This window comes from Zootermopsis nevadensis, unplaced genomic scaffold, assembly GCF_977971745.1.
Source record: "Zootermopsis nevadensis isolate Lab colony 2312 unplaced genomic scaffold, Znev_1.0 Znev_ptg000002l, whole genome shotgun sequence".
NCBI classification, from domain to species: domain Eukaryota; kingdom Metazoa; phylum Arthropoda; class Insecta; order Blattodea; family Termopsidae; genus Zootermopsis; species Zootermopsis nevadensis.
The window spans coordinates 18407988-18421305 of NW_028259134.1; the positions used below are offsets into that span (position 1 = coordinate 18407988).

The following is a 13318-nucleotide window of genomic DNA, read 5'->3' on the forward strand; positions in this document are numbered from 1 at the left end:
TAATAAAAAAAAAACTGGGGCATGCGAATCAGTGACCGGCTGTGGGTAGAACAACCGAGGTTCGATTCCCATCACGCATAATAATTTTTCCCTTCGTCATCATATCCACACCGGTTCGCTCTGAGGCCCAACACTACATAACACCAATGGCATTTTCCCCAGAGGTAATAAAACTGACGGAGCGTAAAATTTTATCTCCACACTTCCTACACACCTTCATGACGTGATTTTTTACTGTGTAGATAAACTACAGGCCACGAAGATGTATAGGACGTGAATGCTCAGATCCAAGCTTCCCCAGACCTCAGCATATGTAAACGGTCACGTTGAAATGGAGACATGAAGAGCCCCAGTGTCAGTTTGCCAGAAGTGACCGGCAGTTATTAGTTGTATACCCCTGGATTGCAGCCATCGTGTTCAAAAAGCCATAACAGAAAACTTTACAGCAGCAAAAGCAAGAAACAAATGTCTGTTAACGCCCAAAATATAAATCATAGCTCGGCATTCCAGGAATTTTAAGTGCTTTAAAATTAAGTGAGTAAGGAAACGTGACTAGAAGTATCCTCAGCATAGCGGGTAACTCTTGTAATATTTAAACATCTCATGATACGGTACATCTTGACAACTGATCACAAAAAATCCGTTTATGGAGCCCGAAGAATCATCCTCCTTCGTCATATAAGCCCCACCCCACCCCACTACTAGATCCGATTCGGCCATTTCAGTCCACTTATCTTCATGAACAATTTTTCCCGTCTTTGCTTCGGTTTTTCAAACAGTCTACACCCCTGAGGTTTCCCCGCATTATCTGACATGACCTATCATGTTTCTCCTCATGACCTTTGCCTTCCAAGTTCTACCAATTTCAGTTTACAACACACGATCTATTTAGTTGGTGAAGAGTTCTCCACCGTTTCGGTCTTCAGGGTTGAAGATGGAGGCGACACGTTCCTCCGAAACATTTATAACCGCCTACCTACAAGATCACGCGGGGTCACAACCCACAAGCGATATCTTCACCTCCATGAGAACCTCAAACCTCACAAGTGCTTAATCAGACAACGGATGTTTGCTCAAAGCAAAAGACGTGGGGGAAAAAGTCACATAAACCAAACACAAACGCAGGAGCATAAATTATGAAGGGGACGTAGATGTTACTGTAGCAGCCTATTTATTATAAGTTACAATCCCGACGTTCGTGTAAGGATTACAGAAATTAAGCGCGGAACACAATCTGGTGTTGTAGACATCAAGTTACAGCCGAGACCGATACCGGAAGAATGCGCTTGTTCAGATAAAATTATTCCTATCACGTTACGTACGTGCTTTGAACAGACATCAATGCCCTACGCTTTTCAAACTGTGGTCCGCGGACGGCATTAGGCCCTTGAGACCTCCCGCGCCGAAGAGAGGTAGATGGTAACCAAAAATTATTCAATTAAGTTTCTCAACCCTTTAACTGTTTGCTACTGCTACAACGAAACTGCCTGTCGGTCGCGTTAAACAATTCTCCATACCTCTCTTGTCAGAACAGAGAAATGTGACATGAAGTTTTCACAGTTCTGCTAGTTCGAAGCCTTCGTCAACAAGTAAGATCCTTCGTCCCCCCCCCCCCCAAAAAAAAAAAATTAAGTGGTATAAATTCAGGAATTCCCACATATTATTTTAATAATTATACAGCGTGTCCCTTTGCCCTGGGATAAATGATACCGTATCGTGAAGTTGGCCAATCATCTTCATACAGAGCCAAGATTAAGAGTCTACACAACTCTACTCCAACACCACCCATACCACTTACCTTTTATTATCAATATGTACACCGCTCTTCAGAGATAAAAATAATTGCTTCCATTTTAAATTATTTTATATGTTTTATTTTAACCGTTTTACTTTCGGGTATTTGCAACATATGTTATTAAAAGTAAGAGCTTGACCTTACAAGAAGGTCACAACTTCTTTCATATCGTCATGGAATCTTTCACGAGCCACATCTAAATTATTTGTCGATCGGTTCCTCACTTCTGCTGCAGGTACCAATTGGAACAGAGAACAATCTCAGCCGGAAATCGAATCCCGGCCCCTCAACACGTGGCCCGTTAATCAGCATTTAAGACAAACTAATGTTGCTCATAACTGATTTTCACGTACGGTTGTAATTTCAGTGTTAGGTAAAATATAGGGTATAACACAAACTTTGACTCTATCAAATTTAATCCGAATTGGTTACGCTCAGCGTACATGAAACATGTAAATTTTTCTCAACCAATGGTCAAAACATGAAAGCAACAGCTTGCGTATTCTTGGCAAATAATGAGACGACTGAAGGTAGCAATTTTTCGTCAACGAAAAGGTGTAACTAAAAACGAAGCTTCGACCTTTCATTGTCCTGAAGTATATAATTTCATAATCTGTGCTGGTGCACTGAAATTTCAATCGTTCTTTCGCTGCCTCTTGGATAGGGAAATCTGTGGTAAAGTCTCTGCGCGATTATAACAGAATAAAAATAAAATTATCAAAAAACTTGTTATCCCTGAACAGAACAGACAACCATTATTCCAAAGGCAACTGCAATGTCAAAAGCATTTGTGTCCACTACGCGTTTTCTCCATAAAATATCTGATCTGCTCATACATATTGTCCGCTTATTTGTTTACCTTGTCCCACAGACGTATGACTGACTCACTCCATGGCTTCACTGTTCTTGAAGAACCTTGGACTCCTCACATATTCTCCTCCATTCTCCTCCTCCTCCTCTGTCCATTGCCTTTGTCCTCCATCTCTTCACCGTTCTTAATCATTTTGTCCTGGACGCCGTCTAACCACTATTTCTTTGGTCTTCCTTCTCCAGGATTTCCTTCCAGTGCCATTTCTGTCCTCTTTGTGTATTCTATGAAAGTGGTTCAACCACCTTCATCTTGACTTTTTAACGTTTCTGCAAAGTCCAGACTCCTGATACGCACATCTTCATTCTCAGTTACTTCTTATCCTCCACAAAATTCTTTCATTTATTGGCTCAAAAAATTTTCTTGGGTCGTCCTTTCTCATGTAGGTCCTGAGTACTGATGAACATCTACTCTCTTTATTTTCGTATGAACCCGTGCCTCGCTTACTTCAAATGTTTATGGTATTAACCATAAACTTCCTCTTACCATGGTTCGTACTACTGAAAACAACATAATATCGTCGGAGTTTACTAGTAATTTTGTGCAAGAAACTGGATAAGCATATGCCAACACAGTCAAATTCCACTCAGTTGTCACAACGGGTCACCCACGAAACGAAGCCACGATCTGTCGGTCAAATACGACGTTTCCCCATAAAGCAGTGTCCTACCGATAGACCATGCTTGCGTTTCACGTACTTTAAAAGTTTAAAAATGTTCTCTGTACATCCCACATAAAACATTAAGTCTGTGAACCGCGTCTCATTTCTGAGGCACGACAATGAATGTTCCCCGTGACCAATTCTTATTAATATGGCGTTATATAAAGCAACAATAAAACATAAATGAGATCTGAGGTTCTCACAGCATGAACATGTTGATGGTATGAAGATTTCTGTCTTCTGGGTTATTGCGCTGTGTAGTCTGGTCGATGTTAACCAACGTTTCAGAGGTCATACTGCCTCCGTCATCAGGGCGATGAGTATGAAGATTTCTGTCTTCTGGGTTGTTGCGCTGTGTAGTCTGGTAGATGTTTACCAACGTTTCAGAGGTCATACTGCCTCCGTCATCAGGGCCTGATGACGGAGGCAGTATGACCTCTGAAACGTTGGTTAACATCGACCAGACTACACAGCGCAATAACCCAGAAGACAGAAATCTTCATACTCACCGCTGTGAGAACCTCAAGTCTTACATGTTGATGGTAGTCTTCTGGGTTGCAACGTCCAGCCCTGAAAATTAAGGCAGTATGTTCTTCCTACACGCTGGCATTTACCTACCACTAGTACGCCTACCATTAAATAATATTTTGACCTTTGTAGACGAAAATGGCTATGAGGTCTGCCCGGCCTCCTAACCAGTGGGCACTGGGAACTGAGTTTAGTCAACAGAGGCAATTTCCTTTCTGTGTTACTTTGAAACGAGCCGGGTAGCTATGGACTGGAAGACCAGGGATTGATTCCCGGCAAGGGAAGATTATTTTTCTTCTAGCCTCAGCGATCAGACCGCTTCCATTTTTATAGGGCACAGGACTTAACATCAGGTTCTACGCTGCAGTGTAAAGAACACAACTTACAAAACTATCAATTTACAACTTCTTGGCACTCTGACCATTAAGTAAATACGTCACCACAATGGGAGCCGGGATAGCTGTCAGTATAGTTGACTAGCTACGGGCAGAGGATTTCTCCCTCTAGCCTCTGCGTCCAGACCGGCTCTGGGGTAAGGCTTGGCCGGGGGGCGTGATGCTGACCACTCACCCCCATCAAGTGCCGAGGTCAAGAATGAGTAGGAGCTATACCATCTCTCCCCCAAACGACCTAGATGGCGTGTAGCGCGACGGCTTCACATGACAGCTGGTCTCCAAGCAATATGATTTCTGTAATTCGTGCCAACAGAATTCGGTCACCCGAGGTCCGAGGTAACGAAGGGAACATGGCACACTTAAATTCTGCAAGGGTTCACAAAGTTTAAGTAACTGTTTAGGAACATCTTACCGAAATTCGAATTTCAAATGGAGCTTTACCTCCATTCGCTCAGATGACTTCACGACATTCTGCTTAAGCACAACGACAGCTTTAGTTTATATTTTGACAGCATAAAACCAAGCATCTAAGCGTATTTAACTGATCATGTCCGTTCTGGCTCAAAGAGCTCTCTGAAGAGCCCTAACAAGATCGGGGGGGTGCACAATGGATCATCAACGGTGTGAGCGTCTGGAGGCGACTTAAATCCCCCCCCCCCCCCGGACCAATACCAATATCATAGAACATGGGCATTACATTTCACCCTGGGGTACCGTAGACATTTTCTAAGGGCGCCGCAGAAATTTAAACATCCTAATCTTTCAGTTTTATTGCTATAAATGCGTATTTAATTTACACGACTCCCTCCATATTATTCATTTCACTGCTATGATTTCTCTAAACCAGTTCAGGGCTGTCAAGTGTTTTCTTGATGGGCAATGTGAAAAGGATGCCATCAATGAAAACAAGTTGAAAATTGCTGGGTAAAACTGTTCCAGAACTTGTTGCATGAGGGGTTGAGGCGTTTTGTAAGGTTAAAATGCTGACGTTGATGGCATGTCTGCATCTGGCGTCAGGCAGGATGCTGGTCAATGTCACGCTTTACTCTGCCCGGAAGAGGAGGGGGGGGGGGGCTGTCAGACCAGCAACAGCAACGTCACTGACTGCGACAGCTGAATTCCAAAGCAAATGCCCAATGCCTTGGGACATCCGCAAAATGCACGAACGTGCATGGGGAACAACCTATTGTCGGCCCGCCTGTCCGCATACATTTTTCAAAAGTTTCTAAATTGATTTAGATAAAGTTTGATACTTGAGAATGGGGTACACCAAGATGGCTGTCTTCTGGGTTGTAGCGCCATGTAAACCCAGAACACAGCCAACTTCTGACTTACCGCCGTGTATGCCTAAAATCCTACATGGATTATACTAGTTGGACGGTAAATATAACTTCTGCTTGATTCCCCGTAAGGGTACAGTTCTTTAGCCGCTGCGTACGCCTGCAGATAGCTTTGGAGGCCACCTGGATTCCTACCCAAGGGTCTATTCTGAGGAGGTAAAGAGGTCAGAACGTGAAGTTCATCACTCACCTTCGAGGTAGACGTTACGTTAAACAGATCTGCACTCATGACTTCTGCAGTACAAACCAAGTCCAGGTCCTGTAATTTGACACCTTTGAGTCACATAACAGAATCCGATGCTGGAAATAACAGATCTGAATGCTCCAGTTCCTGCTGTGTATGTGGTGTGGGGGTGGAGCAATCAGTGGCGTGCAGTTGATAGTTACAATGTCACTGTTCTTTAACCTCCTCCTCAACACTACAAATTTCCGTCACCCGCTTCGAATCTCAGTCAAAAGAGGCTGCTTAAGTTCTCTCGTACTTCTTCCCTTTCTCTAAATAAGCCACGATCCTATCCTTCCTCATCCCATCCGATTAATCACTCATGATAAAACTGTATTATCGCACAACAAAATAACTTAGCATCAACTGACCACGCACAGTAGGCAAACAAACTTGTTCTGAGATGAATCAAACTCTTGGAATTAACTGGAAAATTATGTTATCAACGACGATGTGTCAAGTACAGAGGAGAACAGAATCGAATGAGAAGGGGTTATAAATGATGCGCATCTCAGCACACACTTTCAATTTTCTTTTGTTTTGACTCTGCCAGAATAGGCATTGCAGATCTACAAGACCTTTGTACACATCTAAAACCCTTTTCCCCCTCTTCGATGCACTTTGCTTTTAAACCCTGAAATTAGTCTATGTCACAGTTGGCCCACTTTAAAAAATTAAAATTCTTCAATTTTGACTTTCATGGGTGTCCTGTATCCAAGCTTATTATTTTTAACAAGATCATTCTTTGGGCGATTGTAAACAGACAATATATTCCAACGAGGAATTGTAGCGATTTAAATTTCATTTTCCTTAAAAAGAAATACACTACAATCAACGTTAGAAATACGTTCCAAACGAGTCCAAACTACGTACCGCGCAATTACTGCGCAGAAATATCTTGAAGTAGCGATTGGATGGAGCAAAAGCTGCAGGGTTAAAATGATTTAACATTACAAGTTCACTGCAAATTGCGATCCTACGATCCGCTATGGTTTGCAAAGCAAGCTTACTGCCCAGTTACACAGGTAGGTATAGTAGGCATAGTTTTCGTTTCAGGGCAAAATGTCAAGTATGGAAGGTTAATTTTATTGCGTAATTTCCCAGCTTTTGTAATTCCGATAAAAATGTTTTTATTTCCCAGACACCAGAGCGATATCAGCTTCCGTACGCCTCCGTAGCTTCTTTTGTTCATTCAAAATCTTAATTAAAAGAAAACAATGAACTGTATAGGCTATACCGTACACATTACAGGAGTGCTACATTGCGAAGAGCAGGTGGTTAACATTCCACTTTAACCACGAAACACAAGATTTACAGTTTCTATTTACCTACTGCTTCATTGATACGTGAGCCTATCTACAGAGAGACTCGTTATTTTGTTTCATTCGCGCAACTTGCTTTATATAGCGTTGAATGACATGTTTCTAAATGATATACTTCAAAGATCTGGAAATAAATGGCCGCAGCCTACTGTAACAACCTATCCCACCATTTGGCTGCTAGAATTGTGTAACACCATGAAAACATGCCAGAAGACCTTGTCTCCAAATCGATATTCGAATCCGAAACCTTACAAATAAACAGCACGATTACATCGCTACATTAGATACTCATTTTCATGACTATAATTATCGCAGTCGCTACTCCTACTTAGCAAAACAATTCCACGCTTCGGTTCTACGTTCTTCAGTTGGCATACAGAACCAACGCTAATCACAGTTTAAGCTGTTTTGTTCATGGATTAAAAAAAGTTCTGCACCTACAACCAAATTGCGCGCCTCGTATTGTATCTTTGCACCATGGTCTTCCGATAAATATTCGAAGCAGAACAAGATATCTTATGCAGAGGATAGAAACAATCGTGCTTGAGTATACACTCCACGCATTTCATGACTGAACACCACTAACACAGGTATTCTGTAACACCTGTCCACTTCGATTCACAGGTGAACTTTCACAACTAATTCGTAATAATAACTCCTGTAATGCTAACAAGTACTCACCAAAAAGGCACCTAGACCCGTACATGGACATGTTAATCTCGTTTCATAATATTTTAATGAAATTAATCCACCATAACGTTAGTTTATTGTCACTGCACAAACATCACTACACTCCATTCTCCAGGTATTCGCACTCGTTCTAAGTTTCCCCCACTCCAAACACTAGTGAGTCACTTTGTAGTTACATTCCTCAACCCAGATGGCAGTGCAAACATATTATCTTCAACTTATTACAGTGCAGGCATTTTATCTATGGTCATAGCTGGATTATGTAGAAAAAGAGGGAAGTTTCATGTGAAATTTTGTTGAAAGGTTGTATTGGCAACATTGATAGTTTTCATACACCGTTGAACAGAAAATAGAAATAAATTAATTCGTAAGGAATAAAATAATGGTCGGGCGAGCTGGTTTCCAAAGAATTGGGGCAAATCTACTAAGAAATCAATCGTAAGCTAAATATATCACTATATGATTACGTAGGAAGTTACTCAAGATGTATTCTGATTTATGTGTCTAACCTACATTCAGTGAGAAATTGTGTGGACAATAATTGCATTTTAATTTAACTGGCTGTCTAGTGTATATCATTCAGAAATAAATCACACGGAATTGGAGAGATGTTCTTATTTAGCACTAACGTGAATCTTATTTATTTAGGGGATCCAGCACAGGTCTAACTTGGCAGGGATGGAGGAAATGCATTTCTACCAGTCGAAACTCAAAATCGACTCAAGACCCTATTGAGAATAAATCGTCAACTCAGCCTCCACTAACACAACCATTACCAGGTCTTCCAACACCAGTATATGCAACATTGAAAGACCAGCACCACATTACACAAGTAACAACCTTGAAAAATGGACTGCAAGTTGCATCAGAGAATCGTTTTGGACAGTTCTGCACAGTTGGAGGCAAGTATGAATGGCGTTATTTGTTGCTTTTTAAGATAATCATAGTGATTTGCATTGTACTAATTCAGTAATTTCATTACAGTTGTGATCGATTCAGGCTCAAGGTATGAAGTGGCATATCCTAGTGGAATTTCACACTTTCTGGAAAAACTAGCTTTCAACGTAAGTTAATCAATTTTCTCTTTGTGTTACAGTATGGATTTTAAAGCTCTTTCCGCTATCATTCAATAACCAATTTTTTCCCTCTGCAGTCAACAACAGAGTTCCCTGACAAAGATAAGATTATGCTTGAGCTAGAAAAACATGGAGGTATCTGTGATTGCCAGTCCTCAAGGTAAGAGATAGTGAAGTGTAACATAAAAGTTCATGTGCATTTAGTATTGTATTATCACCAATGGATGTACAGAAATTTTAATAGCAAATTTGTTTTACCTTTGAAAGTCATTTTCTGTGAACCCTCATTTCCAAGATATGAATGGTAAATATAGGGTATTTAAATTAACTGTTCTTAATTTTGATTGTACATCAAGGGGTTAACTAGTGTATAAATGTTATGGAAAACCAAAGCTTGTTGGGACAGTAGAAAATAATGCAGACACCTAATAAAACTGAATGGTGAGGTTGCATGTGCCTGGAATATGTGCCAACTAGAAATCATTAACAGCATATAGTTATGTGATAATTGCATTTTCCATCCTCATTTCAGAGACACATTTATATATGCATCTTCAGCAGACCGCCGCGGCATGGATTCTGTGGTTCGGGTGCTTGGTGAGGTTATTCTTCGGCCTCAGATTTCTCTAAAGGAGGTGAATCCAGAATACTACACATAACTTTCTTGCTGCTGTTCCCTGCTGTGTAATATGAATAACATACCTAACATCTTAAATTGTTCTGTTCTAGCTGGCTGGTGCCCGCCAAGCTTTAAGCTTTGAATTGGAAAATTTATACATGCGACCAGAGCAAGAAACTATTCTTATGGACATGATTCATGCGGTATGAGTTCACTGCTTTTGCTTAATATACCATCTTGATACCAATACCTGAGTTTTGTTTTAAATATAATTCTGCATTGCTGTGATTCAGCCATAGTTCTCAGCACATTCCATTTCCTACAGTGTATGTATACCTCCAACCCATTTCTTAATAGATGGAAAACTGATTTTAGTAGGCATTTCCTATTATGAAATGTGTTCAACATGCCTATAATAATTACATTCATTGTAAATGTCTCTGTTGTTGAATGTTGCCAAATGTCAGTGTGTAGTGGTTAGTACTTTCCTGTCATTTCCTGATACACACTTAGCCCAAGCAGTTGATAAGGTGTTATTACATAAAAAGGACTGATGTATTAACAAAGTTATTGTCTTGTGTGAACAGGCTGCATATCGAGACAACACATTGGGCCTGCCAAAGATATGCCCAGAAGCAAATGTGTTGACAATTGATCGATCAGTGTTATTCACATATTTGAAACATCACTACACCCCAAGACGCATGGTAGTTGCTGGAGTTGGGGTTGAACACAACGCACTGGTTGAAAGTGTACAGAAATACTTTGTGGACATGAAGCCAATCTGGGAGGAAGATACAGATCTGGTTATACCCACACTTAGCATGAAAGTTGATGACTCCGTGGCACAGTATACTGGAGGGATGGTACAGGTATAACTCATAACTTACGACAAAACCTGTAGAGCTTTAGAATACAATAAGAGATGCAGAAATATTTTTTTCAGCAATACATTATATGAGGTAATTAAGTAATTAAAGTTGGGCCATGCTTTAGCATAGGTAATCAGGTGCTGCTTTCTAATCATAGAGGTCCAGATTCAATCCCACAGGATAGTGCATGTGAAGAGTGAAGGCAAGTGGAAGACAGCTGCACTGGAGCAGATTTTTAATAATCCACTCACATTGCAACTAGAAAGTTCATGCAGCAGTAATGATACTGACATTTGTCAAGCAGGAAGAGTGTACAATTCCCCTGCATGCCGGAATGTCTGGGCTGCCAGAGTTGGCTCATGTGGTGATTGGCCTGGAAGGATTCTCTCATCAAGATCATGACTTCATACCAATTTGTGTTCTCAACATGATGATGGGAGGAGGTGGATCATTCAGCGCAGGAGGCCCAGGGAAAGGCATGTACACTCGGCTGTACACCAACGTTCTCAATAGGTACACATTCAGGTGTCAACATCCGAGTGGATGGAGTCATGCTGCATGTAACTTCTTAAAAGAAGTGATAACAAATAATGTGAAAATAAAACATGATAGACATTAAATTGCCCACTTCATCCCAAGTATGTTCCTAAATACTGTTTTTTCATTATATAAAAGTAAAATATTGAGTACATTGACCCATCATTTTTCTTTTGATTAGTATTCTAAGTGGTTTTACAGACCTAGGACTACATTCACCATTTCTCATAAACTCACTGGCCACAAGGTTATAAATGAAGTGAAATTTCATGGCAATTTATTAAAACTGCTACTAAGTTACAATTGGAAACAGGTTCGCATATTTCACAGTAACTTCTGTCAACAAAATCAATCATTAGTGAGATATCTGATGTGACATTTGTTTAAGTGATCATTCTATATCAAGAGTTATTGTTTATTATTGCACTGGGTGATTATTAGTAGACACCTCATAGTTCTAGTCAGGAATACCCAGGTGTTGATAGATATTAAAATTGATCTTAAAAAATAGGGTGTGGACAAGGTCCAGTAGCAGACTTTTGAATATGGTGATGAACTTTCAGGATCCATAAATTGAGAACTTTGTTGACAGAGTGACGACTAGCTTCTCAAAAGGACCCTGTACAATGAAGTTGCTTAAAATTGTGCAATGTTATGTTGGATAGGCACCACTGGATGTTCAGTGCAACAGCATACAACCATGCCTACTTGGATTCTGGATTGTTCTGCATACATGCAAGCGCACCTCCTGCACATGTGAATGAAATGGTGGAAGTTCTCGTAAAGGAGCTAGTCAACATGGCAGGGGTCTTAGGAGAGCCAGAATTACAGGTTTCTGTTTAAAATATGATGATAATAACTGGCATCACATGAATGTCTGACATGTTAGGAGTTATTCTTTTATTTTTCAGCGAGCCAAGCGACAGCTTCAGTCCATGCTACTAATGAATCTTGAGGCTCGTCCTGTTGTGTTTGAAGACATTGCACGACAAGTACTGGCAACTGGACACAGGAAGAGGCCAGAACATTTCATAAAAGCAATTGGTAAAGTGACGACATTACTCTACAAAATCTGCTATTTATGAATGAAGGAAAGTTATTACAGCATTGGTAATTTAGGCCTACAGAAATTTTTGAGATTCCTTGTTTTCCTCAAATTCTTGAGGTATATGCTGCAATAGTAACTAAAATCAGAAAGAGCCACAGGCAACATTAAGCTGGCCCTTCTTTTTCATTCATACATATGAAAAAAGTATCAACTAACCATGTCTGAAAAGGTGGGACCCATTATAAAATCCAAAGCAAGTGGAAGAAATATTTACATTTCAGTTCTATGTCTACATCATGTGATCTGCATTTATGTGACTGATGAGATATTGTGCTGTGCCAATTGGCCATATGACATGAAGGTTGAGTCAAGAAACATGTAATGTGTAGAGTGTAAATGAAAATGTATTTTTGGTTACCAGTTAACCCCTGTATACGGCCTCCTTATTTCCATGAGACATTATCCTGATGTAAATCACACCCCCAAGAATTCTTTCTTTCTTTCTTTAGTCAAAAAACTGAAGGAAGAAGGTGTTGGTTAACTGAACATAGGAACTTAAGATGTCCCCTGAAAGAAAAAGACTTGCTTAATTGCCCATGGAAACATTACAGAATGTAAGTAGATGTAGGACCTATTAGTGATCTGAATCTTCTTTTCAGAGGATGTAACAGCAGAAGACATACATCGTGTGGCAAGGCAGCTGTTGAAATCGCAACCCTCCATCGCAGCCAGAGGAGATATACATAAACTTCCATCTATGGCTGATATTCAAGCAGGATTACTGAATCATGAGGGCAAATTGCCTGGAAGTAGGGGGAGACTCTCGCTTTTCCGATGAACTTGTTCATATAAATTTAGAATATGAGCTAAATAAATGGAAACAAGTTTCAATGTATAAACATGACAGTATACAAAAATAAATTCTGTTGTATGTTCCTAGCTTATCTAAATATTCTTTTGGTATTATGTAATCATCATTGTATACATAAATTCATTTCAAAAATAAACTGCACTCTCAATGAAAATTATTAAAACACAACATTTCAAGAACTGGATCTGTCCTTATCATAACGGTAGGTACTGAAGTAGGTACCTCCTTCACTACACCTGAAGATGAGGGCATCCAGTTCTTGAAACATTGGATGGTTGCATACATCTTCCATTTGTTATGTTAATACTCTGCTATGTCGACACAAAACATCTATCTTCTTCAGTGTCTTCAGATTAGCCATTCTTTTCTTTGGCCTACTATTTTATTTGCTTGTCACTTGCTATTTATTGCATAGAACTAAAACATCTTTAATTTAACATTTTCTGAGATGTAATACTGCAGAAAATATGTAA

General features: G+C 40.1%; 2 protein-coding genes across 5 annotated transcripts in view; one reads left to right on the forward strand and one right to left on the reverse strand.

Annotated features, from left to right (window-relative positions):
• Positions 1–7962, reverse strand: part of crb (cell polarity complex component crumbs) — a 56834-nt gene extending 48872 nt beyond the window's left edge. For all 4 annotated transcript variants that reach the window (XM_087352588.1, XM_087352582.1, XM_087352593.1 and 1 more), the window contains exon 1: positions 7814–7962. In XM_087352588.1, coding sequence (XP_087208714.1) covers positions 7814–7844 — 31 coding nt within the window. In that variant the 5' untranslated portion in view covers positions 7845–7962. The remainder of the gene's footprint in view (positions 1–7813) is intronic.
• A 97-nt stretch (positions 7963–8059) lies between these two features.
• LOC110839819 (mitochondrial-processing peptidase subunit alpha) lies at positions 8060–12999 on the forward strand. The gene is made up of 11 exons (XM_022084344.2): positions 8060–8260; positions 8471–8724; positions 8807–8886; positions 8976–9058; positions 9431–9533; positions 9628–9720; positions 10105–10389; positions 10694–10902; positions 11592–11757; positions 11838–11970; positions 12634–12999. The coding sequence occupies exons 1-11, from the start codon at positions 8205–8207 to the stop codon at positions 12810–12812; spliced, it is 1641 nt and encodes a 546-aa protein (XP_021940036.1). The 5' UTR covers positions 8060–8204; the 3' UTR covers positions 12813–12999.
• The last annotated feature ends 319 nt before the right edge of the window (positions 13000–13318 follow it).